This window comes from Neoarius graeffei, chromosome 1 (genome assembly GCF_027579695.1).
Source record: "Neoarius graeffei isolate fNeoGra1 chromosome 1, fNeoGra1.pri, whole genome shotgun sequence".
In the NCBI taxonomy this organism is placed as follows: domain Eukaryota; kingdom Metazoa; phylum Chordata; class Actinopteri; order Siluriformes; family Ariidae; genus Neoarius; species Neoarius graeffei.
The window spans coordinates 101,395,240-101,409,834 of record NC_083569.1 but is presented as its reverse complement, the minus strand read 5'-3'; the positions used below and the strand labels follow the sequence as shown (position 1 = coordinate 101,409,834).

At 43.3% G+C, this 14,595-nt stretch overlaps 1 protein-coding gene across 3 annotated transcripts in view; it reads left to right on the top strand.

The window, feature by feature from the left end:
- ss18 (SS18 subunit of BAF chromatin remodeling complex) overlaps positions 1-14,595 on the top strand; it is a 62,557-nt gene that overhangs the window by 22,045 nt on the left and 25,917 nt on the right. For all 3 annotated transcript variants that reach the window (XM_060913683.1, XM_060913671.1, XM_060913677.1), the window contains exon 7: positions 6,613-6,690. In XM_060913683.1, the coding sequence (XP_060769666.1) occupies positions 6,613-6,690 (78 nt within the window). The remainder of the gene's footprint in view (positions 1-6,612; positions 6,691-14,595) is intronic.

Here is a 14,595-nt window from a genome sequence, read left to right as displayed (position 1 = left end):
CGAGCAGATTGGTTGATATGCGTGCGCTGTAGTGCATACACAGGAAACATGACTGAGCAGTTTTAAAAGTATTTTCCTGAAAACTAGTTAATTTTGCTCGATTTTGAGTTGAGAGAGTAAAATTTAGTGTGGGAGTTGGTTGTGTCTCTGACCTGGGTAAAATAGTACAAGCGTTAATTTCAAGACACACTGAATCAAGTCAAATACCAGATAAATGAAGCTGTTGTTAAAAGCAGTTTTATACGGAAGCCGCGAGAGGCCCTTCATATAATCTTTTTTTATTCACCTTGTTATCCCGAGATAACAACATAATTAATTCAGGATCTCGAGAAAACAACACGACTCATTCGAGATCTCGAGAAAACAAAACCGTTATTCCGAGATCTCAAGAAAACAGCTGAGATTTCTAGCAGTGATGCGCCCCCCTGTGGGTCAGACAACGAAGACTTAGAAATTGGCGGACATGTAACAGAGCAGAAACGGCTTTTTACGATGCCTTGAGAGAGAGGGGGGTCCCAGAGGAGATTATTCCAGACATTCTAATGACCAAAGTTGCGTCTATACAGAATGAGAAATAGCCCCAAAGTCAGCATATCACAAGTCCCTTGGCGCACCTGAATGAACCATTTCTCAGCTGTTTACTCGAGATCATGAAATAATTGTTTTGTTTTCTCGAGATCTCGAATTAGTTGTGTTGTTTTCTCGAGATCCTGAATTAATTATGTCGTTATCTCGGGATAACAAGGTGAATAAAAAAAGGATTATATGAAGGGCCTCTCTCGGCTTCCGTAGTTTTAGAACTGTTTTGGAATGTGTGAAAAAACATGACCTTACCCATTGGGACTTGACCTAATAGGATTAAGAGTTGGCAGTGCGAGGGGGTTTTCACTCTTCTCATTGAATGGAATGGAAATTTTTACTCTTCTCATTGAATACCCTTCCCATTGCCAATCCTTTATCCCAGAACAATAAGACATACATTTTTTTGATGGCCAGTTAAAGGTGGAGTACGAGATTTTGTAATAACGGTTCCCGCAAGCCATATTTTGAAAAGAAATACGCCCACCCTCGCCATGCTCCCACCCCCCGCGTCTCCACCCCTCCTCCCCCTTATAAAGCCTGAGAAAATCAGCCTTTATAATGGGTGTCTGTTGCGTTACACACCAGTGGAGCTCGTTAAGTTAGAGTGTAGAGAGCTTGGAAAAATAGCTCAAACTTTCTCACTTAAACTGTGTTTTCAGCCCCAATTTTCACTCCACACACACAGTTTTCTCAAAAGTAGTAGCCACACTTGTCCTGATTCACACAATGTGTCTACCTACACGATAGGACTTGCAGTTTTTGAATGAGAAGCCTGAAAGTGAAGAGAGGACAGGCGCGCAGCCACATAGACTGCCATTATAAACTTGGCAGAAAAGTCACTCGTATTTAACTCGCTCTAGTGACCTCATTTTTTAGACTACAGACAAAAAAATTACATCAGTGTGTTCAGGAGAGCCTTGTGGCACTCACTGTGAAAGTATTTTGTGAATATCTCCTTCCGTTTTCGTGTAAATCCCCGTTGTTTGGAGGGAGCACACTGAGAAAACCCTGCGCTTTCTGTGTGACACTCTGCTCGCAGCGCACACGTTGGGGGAGGGGCTGCTCGCTCTCTCACACACAGAAGGGCCGGGCTGCTCGCGGGCTTCAGTCTGATTGACGTGTCAGTATCCAATCATTTTGAGGTGGTACCTCGATAGGATTGGATGGCGTTTTTCCTTTATTTTACACTGTAGACTGGATTAAAATATTTCGGTTTTGGGTCAAACCTTCTATTGTACTGCTTGCAACATGGGTGTGAGGAGCTTTTCAAGCAATATGGTAAAAATACTCCTGAAAAAAATCTCATACCCCACCTTTAATTGTCCAAATCAGTGGGGCAGATTTATTTTTGTGCTCGATCCATTCCTAAGACCGAACAGAATCACCTCAAGTGACCAAAACGCTTCGTCACAACGGGTAAGGTCATGTTTTTTCACACATTCCAACACAGATCTAAAACTGCTTTTTACAGCATCTTCATTTATCTGTTATATTTTTTAAAGTACCATCATGACATACAGACTACATAAGGGGTGTTCACACGGCACATATTTGCATCGATGCTGCACCGATGTATTTTGTTGCGATATATCTTACACCGGTATAAATTTTGTGGAGCATTCACACGTCACAAACCTGCTTGCTAGAGAGAAGCGTGTTAGCACCGGTGCAGCCCCACTTGCGTTCACACGGCAGTTTTTGCGACCGTGCTATACGATAGTAATAATGCAGAAATTAAATGTGCGCATGCGTGAAAATGTACTTCCTTTTCCCGGTTGTCATGGCATCACCAAGCGCCGGGAAAACAATGTGGATGAAGACACCAGTGTTGCCAGATACTGCTGACGTTTTCCATCCCAAAATATGTTCAAATCCACCAAAATGCACTTAAAACCGCCCAATCTGGCAACACTGGAAGACACGCATTTCTGTTGTTGTTGATATTCGCCATTTTGGAAGCGCAAAACACCAGGATGCAAATTATGCAATGCCCGTATGTAATCAACTCTCCGCACACGTAGCGAGTCTACCCCTGTAGCGTTCAGACGTCCCATTTTATATCGGTGCAGCCCCGCAAACTAGCATTTACTCCGGAGTAAATTTCTTAAACCACCTCCCGAGCAGGGTTAGATTTGCACCAGTTTAAGCAGCTTTCAGGGGCTACACCGGTATAGCCTGGCTAACGCGACTTCAAAGCTCTCCGAGCTATTGGTCTGGCCAAGCTATTAAGCCCAACCGTTTCCCAGAGCCCGTGGTTGACCCGCCTCCCTGAAATGCCTCAGTTTGCTACTGGTCGAAGCCAGAAAAGGCTGTGACGAAGCTTAAACCAATCACATCACTCTTTCCTCTGACGTATGTGACGCGACGGGGCTAACTGGTAGATTAAACTCTTACCGAAGCCGGTCGGGAGCAAGGCGAAAACGTCCTTCCTTTCAATAAATACCTCCAGGGCTGCTCTTTGCTCCGTTTTCAATGAGAACTTCCCGTTGAATGCTTTCAATACAGCATCTATGCGTAATAGATGCGGAAGCGTGAATGAAGCGCTTCCGGCATAGATTCTGTAAACAATCTATGGCTTCCGGTCGCAGTTCTACTACGTCACTGCCTTGAACACGCCTCTACCCAGGGCCGTTGGAGATGCTCAAAGTTGATTGGTTCCCGATTTTTCGGGAGCTTGGAAGAGCTGGAGATAGCTTGCCTGGCCAGACTAAGCTCGGAATAGGCCCTCGTGTTGCGTCACGCTTAGGATGGGCGGGCCCAGGCTAACACCGGTATAACTTTGTACCGTGTGAACGCTCTACCGGGGCAGCCCCGGTGCTACACCCGAGTAAAAGTTGCCGTGTGAACACCCCTAGAGATATTATTGTAGCCGAACTTGTGCTGAATACAAAAAAAGTCATATGACTTTGAAATTACTGCTTAGATTTGTTGAAACTGACGACAAAATCAGAGCACGCCAAACTCAAAGTGCCAGAAAATACCTTCAGGCCCCAGAGGGTTAAAGAAAACGATATCATCACAAAAGTAGCATTGTGTCATCTCTAATACTGTCATGCATTACAACCTGCACCGTACTCGAATTTCTTCTCTGTTACTTGAGCCGCTCTAAAAGCTATTGTTTTCCCCCCGGAAAAAGCGTATAGATCATTTTATTTGGTCACGGCCCAGGGCTGTGATTTGAATTTAATTCAGCTAATTAATTCCCAGTGTAGGCGGCACGGTGGTGTAGTGGTTAGCGCTGGCGCCTCACAGCAAGAAGGTCCGGGTTCGAGCCCCGTGGCCAGCGAGGGTCTTTCTGTGCGGAGTTTGCATGTTCTCCCCGTGTCCGCGTGGGTTTCCTCCGGGTGCTCCGGTTTCCCCCACAGTCCAAAGACATGCAGGTTAGGTTAACTGGTGACTCTAAATTGAGCGTAGGTGTGAATGTGAGTGTGAATGGTTGTCTGTGTCTATGTGTCAGCCCTGTGATGACCTGGCGACTTGTCCAGGGTGTACCCCGCCTTTCGCCCGTAGTCAGCTGGGATAGGCTCCAGCTTGCCTGCGACCCTGTAGAACAGGATAAAGCGGCTAGAGATAATGAGATGAGATGAGATTTTGAGGAATACTATCTACAGTACCAGGTGAAAGTTTGGACACGTGTTCTAATTCAGTGTTTTTTCTTTATATTTATTCATCAAGTCACTTCATCTCTTCAAGTCATGATGGATGTCGTTTCTCTTCACTTAGTCAAGCGGTTCTTGATCTAATATGGATCGCTACAGTTGTGGTGTGGAGTAGGGCTACTTACTGTGTTTTTATTATGATAAAATAATAATAAAAACACGGGGTGGGGGGGTGATACTGGTTTATGTCCGTCCGGATCTCCGTCTGTCCGAAACACCGTTTTTCTCAGCAACCACAAATCATAGCCGCTTGGTACCAAACTTCAGCTTGGGGTTCTATACCGTGTGTACCATTTTCAGGTCTGTCGCACACCGACTTCCTGTTTACCGACTGAATGTATTTACGAAACATATAGCGTGGATTTACAAAATTTTCATTACACTTTTCTCAGCAACTACAAATCACAACTGTTTGATATTTGGTACCGAGCTTCAGCTTGGGGTTCTATACCGTGTATACCGTTTTCAGGTCTGTCGCACACCGACTTCCTGTTTACCGACTGAATGTATTTACGAAACATATAGCGTGGATTTACAAAATTTTCATTACACTTTTCTCAGCAACTACAAATCACACCTGTTTGATATTTGGTACCGAGCTTCAGCTTGGGGTTCTATACCGTGTATACCGTTTTCAGGTCTGTCGCACAGCGACTTCCTGTTTACCGACTGAATGTATTTATGAAACATATAGCGTGGATTTACAAAATTTTCGTCGTATTTTTCTCAGCAACTACAAATCACAGCTGCTTTATATTTGGTACCGAGCTTCAGCTTGGGGTTCTATACCGTGTTTACCGTTTTGAGGTCTGTCGCACATCGACTTCCTGTTTACCGACTGACTGTATTTATGAAACATGCAGCATGGATTTACAAAAATTCGTAGCACTTTTCTCAGCAACTACAAATCACAACTGCTTTATATTTGGTACAAAGCTTCAGCTTGGGGTTCTATACCGTGTTTACCATTTTGAGGTCTGTCGCACATCGACTTCCTGTTTACCGACTGACTGTATTTATGAAACACGCAGCATGGATTTACAAAAATTCGTAGCACTTTTCTCAGCAACTACAAATCACAACTGCTTTATATTTGGTACAAAGCTTCAGCTTGGGGTTCTATACCGTGTTTACCATTTTGAGGTCTGTCGCACATCGACTTCCTGTTTACCGACTGACTGTATTTATGAAACACGCAGCATGGATTTACAAAAATTCGTAGCACTTTTCTCAGCAACTACAAATCACAACTGCTTGATATTTGGTACCGAGCTTCAGCTTGGGGTTCTATACCGTGTTTACCGTTTTCGGGTCTGTCACACACCGACTTCCTGTTTACTGACTGAATGTATTTATGAAACATATAGCGTGGATTATTTCAAAATGACAGTTTGCCAGGATGCTATTTGAAATCCCTGGGGAGAACACGGCTCTTTACTTACCGTACATGTTTCAGGGTTAATTATTTGTTGAAGTCAGCATTCATAATAAGTGTCCTATTCCTTCGATTGCTTGCATTCTGATATACGATCAGAGATGTCCACAAGCGTCGGTGTCTGGTGCTTTTCTCCGCCTACACAGACGGTCTGCTCTGGCTACTCAGTAATCTTGCCTTTCAATGTTCAAGCGATTTATATCCAATTTGCTGCAAAGCCAATTATTTCACTATGAAACCTAGCATGGCCGGAAGCGATGCCATATTTGTTGATCGATTCTCGCGCTCCGATTGGCTGTAGCCGGACCACGTGACCATGCTGTAGCGTATGTAGTTATGTTACAGGGCCAGGCAGCGTACTACGTAGGGGAACTGAAAAAGCCAAGCGCACACACATCTGGAGGGAAATTTCATACATCTTTTGCAAGTATTTTACAGGGAAATGATAGCAATTTATTCGCTGAGAATGCACCAGAAGGCATGCAAATTTTTCAAAATTTTCCAAAATTCCAACTTTTTTTTTTTCCGTCGGCTACGTCAGATTTTCTGAAGAGCGCTGTACTGTTTGCGGTGCGGTGATGTCAAACGCATTAAGAAGGCAAGAAACTCGTCCACTTTTGACAAGATACACTTGTTAATTGAAATGCGTTCCTCATGAAGATAACGCCAACAGTGTGCAAAGCGTCATCAAGGTAAACGCTGGAGAATCTCATATATGAAACATGTTTTGTTCTTTCTCACACTTTTTTTTAAATTGCATGACTCCATATATGTTGTCTTCAGTGTTCTGTAACGTAGGAAAGAGTCCAAATGTTAAAAACAAAAAAAAAACCCCGATGAATGAGTTGAGTAGGGGGGGACAAATTTAGTTTATGATGATAACGTGTCTCTCTGTAAGTGCTTTACATAAAGCTGTGTGTGTTTTTTGTTTTTCAGGGCCGCCGCAGCAGTACCCAGGCCAGGAGGACTACTATGGAGAGCAGTACAGCCACGGAGGCCAGGGGGCACCTGAGGGTAAGGACCGTGATCCCTTCAGGGCTCGACCTTAACAGTAGCCCAATTGCCCGGGGCAACCATTTAATAGATTCGGACAACCAGACTCTCACAAAAGCTTGCCCGATCGGGCAACTACCCAAATATGTCATTTTACGTAAAAAACGATGTTTATTCATTCATATTATGATGAAATTCCATCACGATTTGCGATTGTTTGACTCGGAAAGACCGCATCCATGTTATCATTACGGGATGTTCAACAACTAGCGGAATTCACATTTGCACATCGCGAGCTCGCAGTGCAGTTTCCCATTGCTAATAATTATCGCGTAGTGCATATTCAGTGTTCTATTCAGACCCTCCAGGATTTCGCGATGTTGCGATTTGCAACTTCAACGCAAATTCAACCAATCCCCGTGAATTCAGGGCGGTGTTGCAATTATATCCAATCACCACAACTTTCCCACAAATTTGACCAATCGTTGGCGTCGTCTTGAGGTGACGTCAACAAACTACCTTCCGCCTTACTTCCGTGTATACGTTCAAGAGAAGCAGCATGTGCGCAGTGTTGCCAGATTGGGCGGTTTTAAGTGCATTTTGGCGGGTTTTGAACATATTTTGGGCTGGAAAACATCAGCAGTATCTGGCAACGCTGCATGGGCGAGTCAGTGTTTATATAGGCTTAAATTCAGTTACTGAAAGTGTGTTATGTTTACAGTGAAGGACTGTGTGCACTTTATTTTTTACTTAATACAAGAAATTAATGGATGCCAACATTTTTGCCAAAATGGTATTTTATTTTCCATTGTTTAGGCAGCTTCAGCATCATACTGTGAGATTCTGTTCAAATTGTTTTTTTTCTTCTATGAAGCCTGAGCCATTTATTTTATTAGTTTATAATTATTGTTTAATTTAGTATTCAGGAGAGACTGCCTGCACACAGTACTAGTATTAATAGTTTTTTTTTCTTACATGAAAGCTGAGGCATTTATATTATATTTTAAGGTAACTTCATGTTGTGCTGTGAGGTTCTCTGCACTTTAACTTTTGAACCAACAGGTGCATTTGGATAAGTAAAGCCTATTTTTCTGCATTTTTGTAGTCCTGGTAATCTTTTATATTGGTAAAGTTGTTTATAGGACCATTTCTCAGTGTCTTTGTTTTTTTTAATCAATAGTTTTTCAGTAATAACTTAATATTTAACATATCACTCAATTTTAATCACAAAAAGGGAAAATCGCAACAATTTCTTGCAACTTTCACTTCCTCCCGCAATGTAATCGCAACAAAAACCTAAAAAACACCGCAACTTTCATCGCAATTTTTTGGAAAACCCCCCGCAACATCAGACATTTTAGCCTGCAACAATCACAAAAAAGGCCCGCGGAATCCTGGGGGGACTGGGTATTGGTATGTCCTTCACTACATGACTAATTACCGCATTACTCGCACGGGGCGCTAGTGTCAATGCTTGCTGATACAGACAGCGTCTGAGAAGGTTGAATAATAAATAAAAAAAAATAATAATATGTAATATTTGGGCAACCGTGTTCTGAGTTCGGGCAACCAGATTTCTACAAATGGTTGCCCAAATGGGCAACCATGTCTCAAAGTTAACGTAGAGCCCTGCCCTTCGTCATCACTGACGCTCTGAAACACGGCTCATAAATACCTCCTGGACTCCGTTAGGGTTTTACATGGCGCAGCGTCCTCATCACACTACAGTGTCGTTTCCGATCTGCTCCGTGCCTTTCTTTCTCGAATCAAAATATCCGAATGTCATATTACATTGATTCGAGACCAAATGCCGTAACCACTACAGGGTCACTGACTGCACACTTGTTCGGTTAATCAATGTAGCCTTTTACACCAGATGTGCCGCTTCACACCTGGTATTAACGTATTAACATGTGTACCAGGCGATCAGGAATGCTCGAAGGACGTCTGTTCTCTTGTGATCAGATCTCACTTCCCTGCTCTGTTTGCTAATAAACATACATCGTTTGTTTGCAAAGACCAAACGCTTTTTTTATTTTTTGTTTTTTAACTCTCAGAAGGAGGCAGTTCACGTCCCGAACATTTTATCCAGTATTGTGTAGAATAGTCAGTGGCCAAAGTGTCCGGTGGGAAATACACCAAATAAACTCATTAACAGCATATTAAAGAGCTGAATATTGTGTGACCTATAAAGTATGTTGTCGAGACAATTAAACTCGTGTTATGCAAAATAATAATATATTATATCATTGCCTGTGCTGTTACAGTGAGGGATTCAGTAAGTGAGGGGTCATGTGGCTAAGTGTTGCATGAGATCAAAAGCCCTGCGCTTTGGCTCGACTCTGCGTATTAACACCGACTCTGAAATGTCAAAACAGACATTTGCTCAGCTGGGAGGAAATAATAATAATAATCCAGGTGGTGGTCCTTTTTGAAGTCCAGCAATGTGACAGAATATGCATGAAGTTCCTAAAGAAATGGAACATGACCCCCCCCCCCCCCCCCCCCCCCCCAAAAAAAAAGGCATTTGTCCTTTCATAGCATTTGCAGGTTTTTTTTTTCCTTTGCTTGCAATCATGTGATATGCAATCTCATCGCATCGCTCCTGTGGAGGGCGGCCCCATGTGGACAGCTGGGGGTCGTGCCTGGAGGACGCTCTGGACTCTTGCAGTGGTGCTTTTGTGGCTGGGGATTGCAGTTGACTTGCTGACTTTAGGACTGCTGTTGACTTGCTGACTTTGGGACTACGGTTGACTTGCTGACTTTGGGACTACGGTTGACTTGCTGACTTTGGGACTATGGTTGACTTGCTGACTTTGGAACTGGAGTTGACTTGCTGACCTTAGGACTGCAGCTGACTTGCTGACTTTGGGACTGCCACTGACTTTGGGACTGCAATTGACTTGCTGACTTTGGGACTGCTGTTGACCTGCTGACTTTGGGACTGCCGTTGACCTGCTGACTTTGGGACTGCAGTTGACTTGCTGACTTTGGGACTGCCGTTGACTTGCTGACTTTGGGACTGCCGTTGACTTGCTGACTTTGGGACTGCTGTTGACTTGCTGACTTTAGGAGTGCGGTTGACTTGCTGACTTTAGGAATGCGGTTGACTTGCTGACTTTAGGAGTGCGGTTGACTTGCTGACTTTAGGAGTGCGGTTGACTTGCTGACTTTAGGAGTGCGGTTGACTTGCTGACTTTGGGACTGCCGTTGACTTGCTGACTTTGGGACTGCCGTTGACTTGCTGACTTTGGGACTGCTGTTGACTTGCTGACTTTGGGACTACCGTTGACTTGCTGACTTTGGGACTGCCGTTGACTTGCTGACTTTGGGACTGCCGTTGACTTGCTGACTTTGGGACTGCGGTTGACTTGCTGACTTTGGGAGTGCGGTTGACTTGCTGACTTTGGGACTGCCGTTGACTTGCTGACTTTGGGACTGCGGTTGTTGTGAACGGTTTTGCGCTCGGGTTTCCGTTGGTGGGGGGTTTATAGCATCAACGAAGCTGACTTTATGTTAGGACTGTTCATATTAGTCGTGTTGTCTGTTGTTGCCCAAATGAGGATGGGTTCCCTTTTGAGTCTGGTTCCTCTCGAGGTTTCTTCCTCATGTCGTCTGAGGGAGTTTTTCCTTGCCACCGTCGCCACAGGCGTGCTCATTGGGGATAGATTAGGGATAAAATTAGCTCATATTTTAAGTCATTCAAATTCTGTAAAGCTGCTTTGTGACAATGTTTATTGTTAAAAGCACTATACAAATAAACTTGACTTGACTTTGCTTCCTGGTTCACTTTCGGTTTCCAAAGATGGCGTCCAAGAAGCCAAGTACACATCCGTCATCGTCTTGTGGAAAACATTCTCCATCTGACCATGTTAATAGGCTAGAACCAAAAACAAAATTGTGGTCTCAAGAGAAAATACATTGACGTGATGGATTGGACCCCAAGAGTTTCAAGGAGATACGCAGAACCTTTATTTTTAAATACATTTCTGAGTGGATAGTATTGCCACCCTTGACTCTTGTATGCTGCATAAATGGGAATAAAAATTATATATTTTCGAGAGTTAAAATCAACCGCAAAGTTGGCATTCGAGCTGCCCCGCTGAGCCAGCCAGCCCTGAGTGCGTGACATCACAGCGGTAACTGGTTTTAAGGCCGAGGCCTTTTACAGCAAAAGACCAAAGTCATATAAATAAGAATGTACGGTGAAAGTAAGAAATACCGTCACAGACTTGCTCAACTAAGACTGATTTAACTTCATTGACACTCATTAAAACAGGATGTGTTATAACTTATGCAACAGACATGTACATGCATGCATTTTCACTGATAAAACGTAAAAGGCTAATTAAATAATCAGATGAACCGAGATAATCACATTCTGAAGCAAATTAAATAATCTTATACCGGTAACTTAAACACACAATACAAGTTACATGTATTAATCTAAATGCAAGTAAACAACGTATTTTGTATTCAAATGAGAGTCGGAGCTTACCCGTCTGTGTTCTCGCTTCTTGAAGGCCGATCTTGTGGCCGATTGTTTTGAAACGATCTGACTTCCAGTTCTCCGTTCATTCGCTTCTTCCACGTAAGGGCGAGATGGCAGCAATATCCAGCAGAGAAATCAGACAGCTGCTCCACTCATTCTCCATACTGAGTACTCCGCCATTACTGCTCGGCTCAGGCAGTTACTAAAACCCGGGACGGGACGAAACCTCACTGGTTTTAGCAACAACCGCGGGGAGGTCACTGCCCGAGCGATGTGTCCCATCCCGTTCCGTCCCGGGTTTTACCAACAACCCTCGGCTCACACTCCGGGAGAACTGGTGCAGCTTTTCCTTCTAAAAAATAAATAAAATGAATACTTTTCTTGTAGTTTTCTTTAATTGTTGGTACTGCACCCTCTTTCAATATGGAGCCAACGCTCCTCAACAGATCAGAGGTCTCGTACGAGTCTTCAGTAAAATGTGCAGAGCAGAGGAGAGACCACTTCGTAGGTGCCCAACGTGCCCGTGAACTTCTCGCAAAACGCGTCCAGATCTTTGCAGTTTGAACATTTTTGAGCCATGAATGCAACATAAATCCACCTTCTGTCGTGTTGCTGCACCCGCCAGCAACACATCTACGTTGCATGGTGATAAATTAGCTCAAAATGGAGGATCGGAGTTGCAGTCAGCTCTGTGTTTTAGTATAGTGGAAATGGCGATGAGACCGATAGACTTCCTCCTGTGACGTTACGGACGTCAAGGTCATTCACTCAGACCTATATAAATCGCTTTAATCGTAAAAAGTGCTATATTAGATTTATCGTTAACTCTTAACTATTCCTGTGCCATTCTTGAGGTCTCAAGGCATTTATAAATGAAAGTGAGGCCATGGTTCTGTGTATATGCTTTAAAGACGGACTTCTCAAGCAACTTTCCAAACCTACGGTTTCCGGACATTTCCATTTATCTGGTCGTCCAAACATCGCTTTACACGAAGAACCAAATGAAAGCTCTGGAAAACGTCTCGAAGCTGAAAACTTTCACTCGTGGCTGGGTTCATGATGCTGGAATAAGACTTCTAAAGGACGATAATCCTCTTATTTTTGCGACGGCGAGTAACGTAACGTAAGCCGAAGCGTAGGACGTGATTCGAGTCGGAGCTTCTGGAGGCATTTCTGCGACGATAACCTACATTTTCTTTCATGACATTTCAAACACAGCTCAGACTTATGAACTGACAGCCTGAAAAAAAAATAAAATAAACGATCGCGTTTCAGTTGAGCCCGACCTGCAAACTCCGTTTCATCGTTTCATGAACGGTTTGTTTTACGACTTCCAAAACGTAAGTCGACGTTGATCAAAATGATGGCTGCAAAAACAAGCATGCGGACTCTCGATTCCTTTCGAACACAGTGAAAGGTTTGCGAGCCATTTTTCACGGTGTCTTTTTTGAGATTTTTCATTCTTTCACCCTTGTGCACGACTTCTTTCGGGATCCGATAATGAAATGAAGTTTGGCGGCGGATACAGGAACTGGTTCCGTCCGGTCACGTTTTTGTTTCCGGGCCACATCTTTTAAAAGTACCGAAGATACCATCATGAAACTTTGTATGGCGTATCAAGCAACATGTGAACTGGTACCTTTTGTTATTTCGGATTTTTGAAAAGAAAAAAAAAAAGTTTTTTTCAGATTTTTACATAAAAAATAGTTTCGAAGAGCAGTATTGGTTTCCGGAGCATATATCAGGGATGAGAATTTTCCGCCGATCGGCGGATTTCCGACTTTTTCAGACCAAAATGATCGTTTTTGAGCGTGCGCGCACAACATTAAGGTCTGCATCACGCATCTTAAAATGTGCGCGCGCGAGAGAGACTATGTGCTTGTTCATGTAGCGCATGCCAGACAAAGAGCATCCTGATTGGGTGACTTAGCAAAATAAACCAATCAGCTTTCAGTGTGGGCGGGCTTTTATCTCTTTTCTCGAGGAACGGAGTTTTCAGCTGAGTCAGTGCAGCCTACAGGATCGGCATGGCAGAGAGAGCACGCGCGCGCCCCAAAAAACCAAAGCACAAAACCCACTTCAACTCAGATTACACAAAAGAATCTCCCTGTCTAATAATAATCTCCCTGTCTAATAATAATCTCCCTGTCTAATAATAATCTCCATGTCTAATAATAAAGAAAATAAATAAATAAATAAATAAAAATATAGCCAAAAATCATTAGCCCCTGGGCCCCGCCCTGGTTTTTTCAGACTTTTTAAATATTTTTCATTCTCATCCCTGATATATCCAAAACTATTCATGATACGGATTTGAAACTTGGTGTATATGTTAACAAGGTGATGTAGATGTGGCTTTTCATATGAAGAAATTTAAATTTTTCATGTTTCCATGGAAACAATTTCAGACTCAGTCTCCCAGGTTAGTCTGAGGGATAGGTTGTGTTTCCGGAAAGCAGAACTTGAAAACTATGAGTGGTTTGGTGTTGAAAGTTGGTATATGTGTTGATTAAGTAATGTATACGTGCATTTTGATACGAAGAAATGTGAGAAATTGTAATTTTTAGCTCACCTGGACCAAAGGTCCGGTGGGTTTATGCTATGGGTCACTGCTGAGGTCAGTGGAAAGAGGTAGGGTTGGTTTCCTGAAGCACAACTTGAAAACTGTGACAAATAATATCTTGAAACTTGGTCTATAGGGCAGGGGATATAGATGACTCGGTCTTCTTTGTACCTTTTTTGTTTTTTTCTCGATTTGAACATCCAAGGCCATTATTAAAAAATGTTGTGTTTCCGGTCCACCGGCCGGGTGAGTGCCGTTTGTGCGGTTGAAATTTTTTTTTTTAACGCCGGTTTTTCGACGTTTTTTTTCGGGTTCGTAAATCTAAAATCGAAATTGACATTTCCGCATTCCCAGAGCTTTCCACTAAGGCTCATACTAGCCAGCCGTGACAAATAAGTAGCCAGCCGGGGGGGAGTAAACACAAACTCCTGTGCACGCAGTTCCCAGGATTAAATGTATTTTCCACAGACCATTTATTTATTCACTTTACTCAAATACAAAGTAAAATGGCAGTAAATCTTCTTTCTTTTCTTGCGTATTGCATCATGAGGCGTTCCTGGCTTGTAAATCTCTTATTTTCGGTGCATGACACATTCACGCAGCTGAGCATGCTATGAATTAACAACAACAACGGTCTGCAGTGGGGCGACACAATTACACACTCAGCGAACATTTCTCCATTTGTGTATGAAAATACACTCCAACCACTCAGTTTGGGTTCATTTACAACCAACGGTGTCTTTTGCTGCCAGCACGTAATTGAACGAGAGAAGACTGGTTTACCGGAGACAAAATAAGCGTCATCTCTGCTTCTGTTCCCTCCGACACACTACTGCCTCCGCCGAGTGCGCGCACGCACACACACACACCG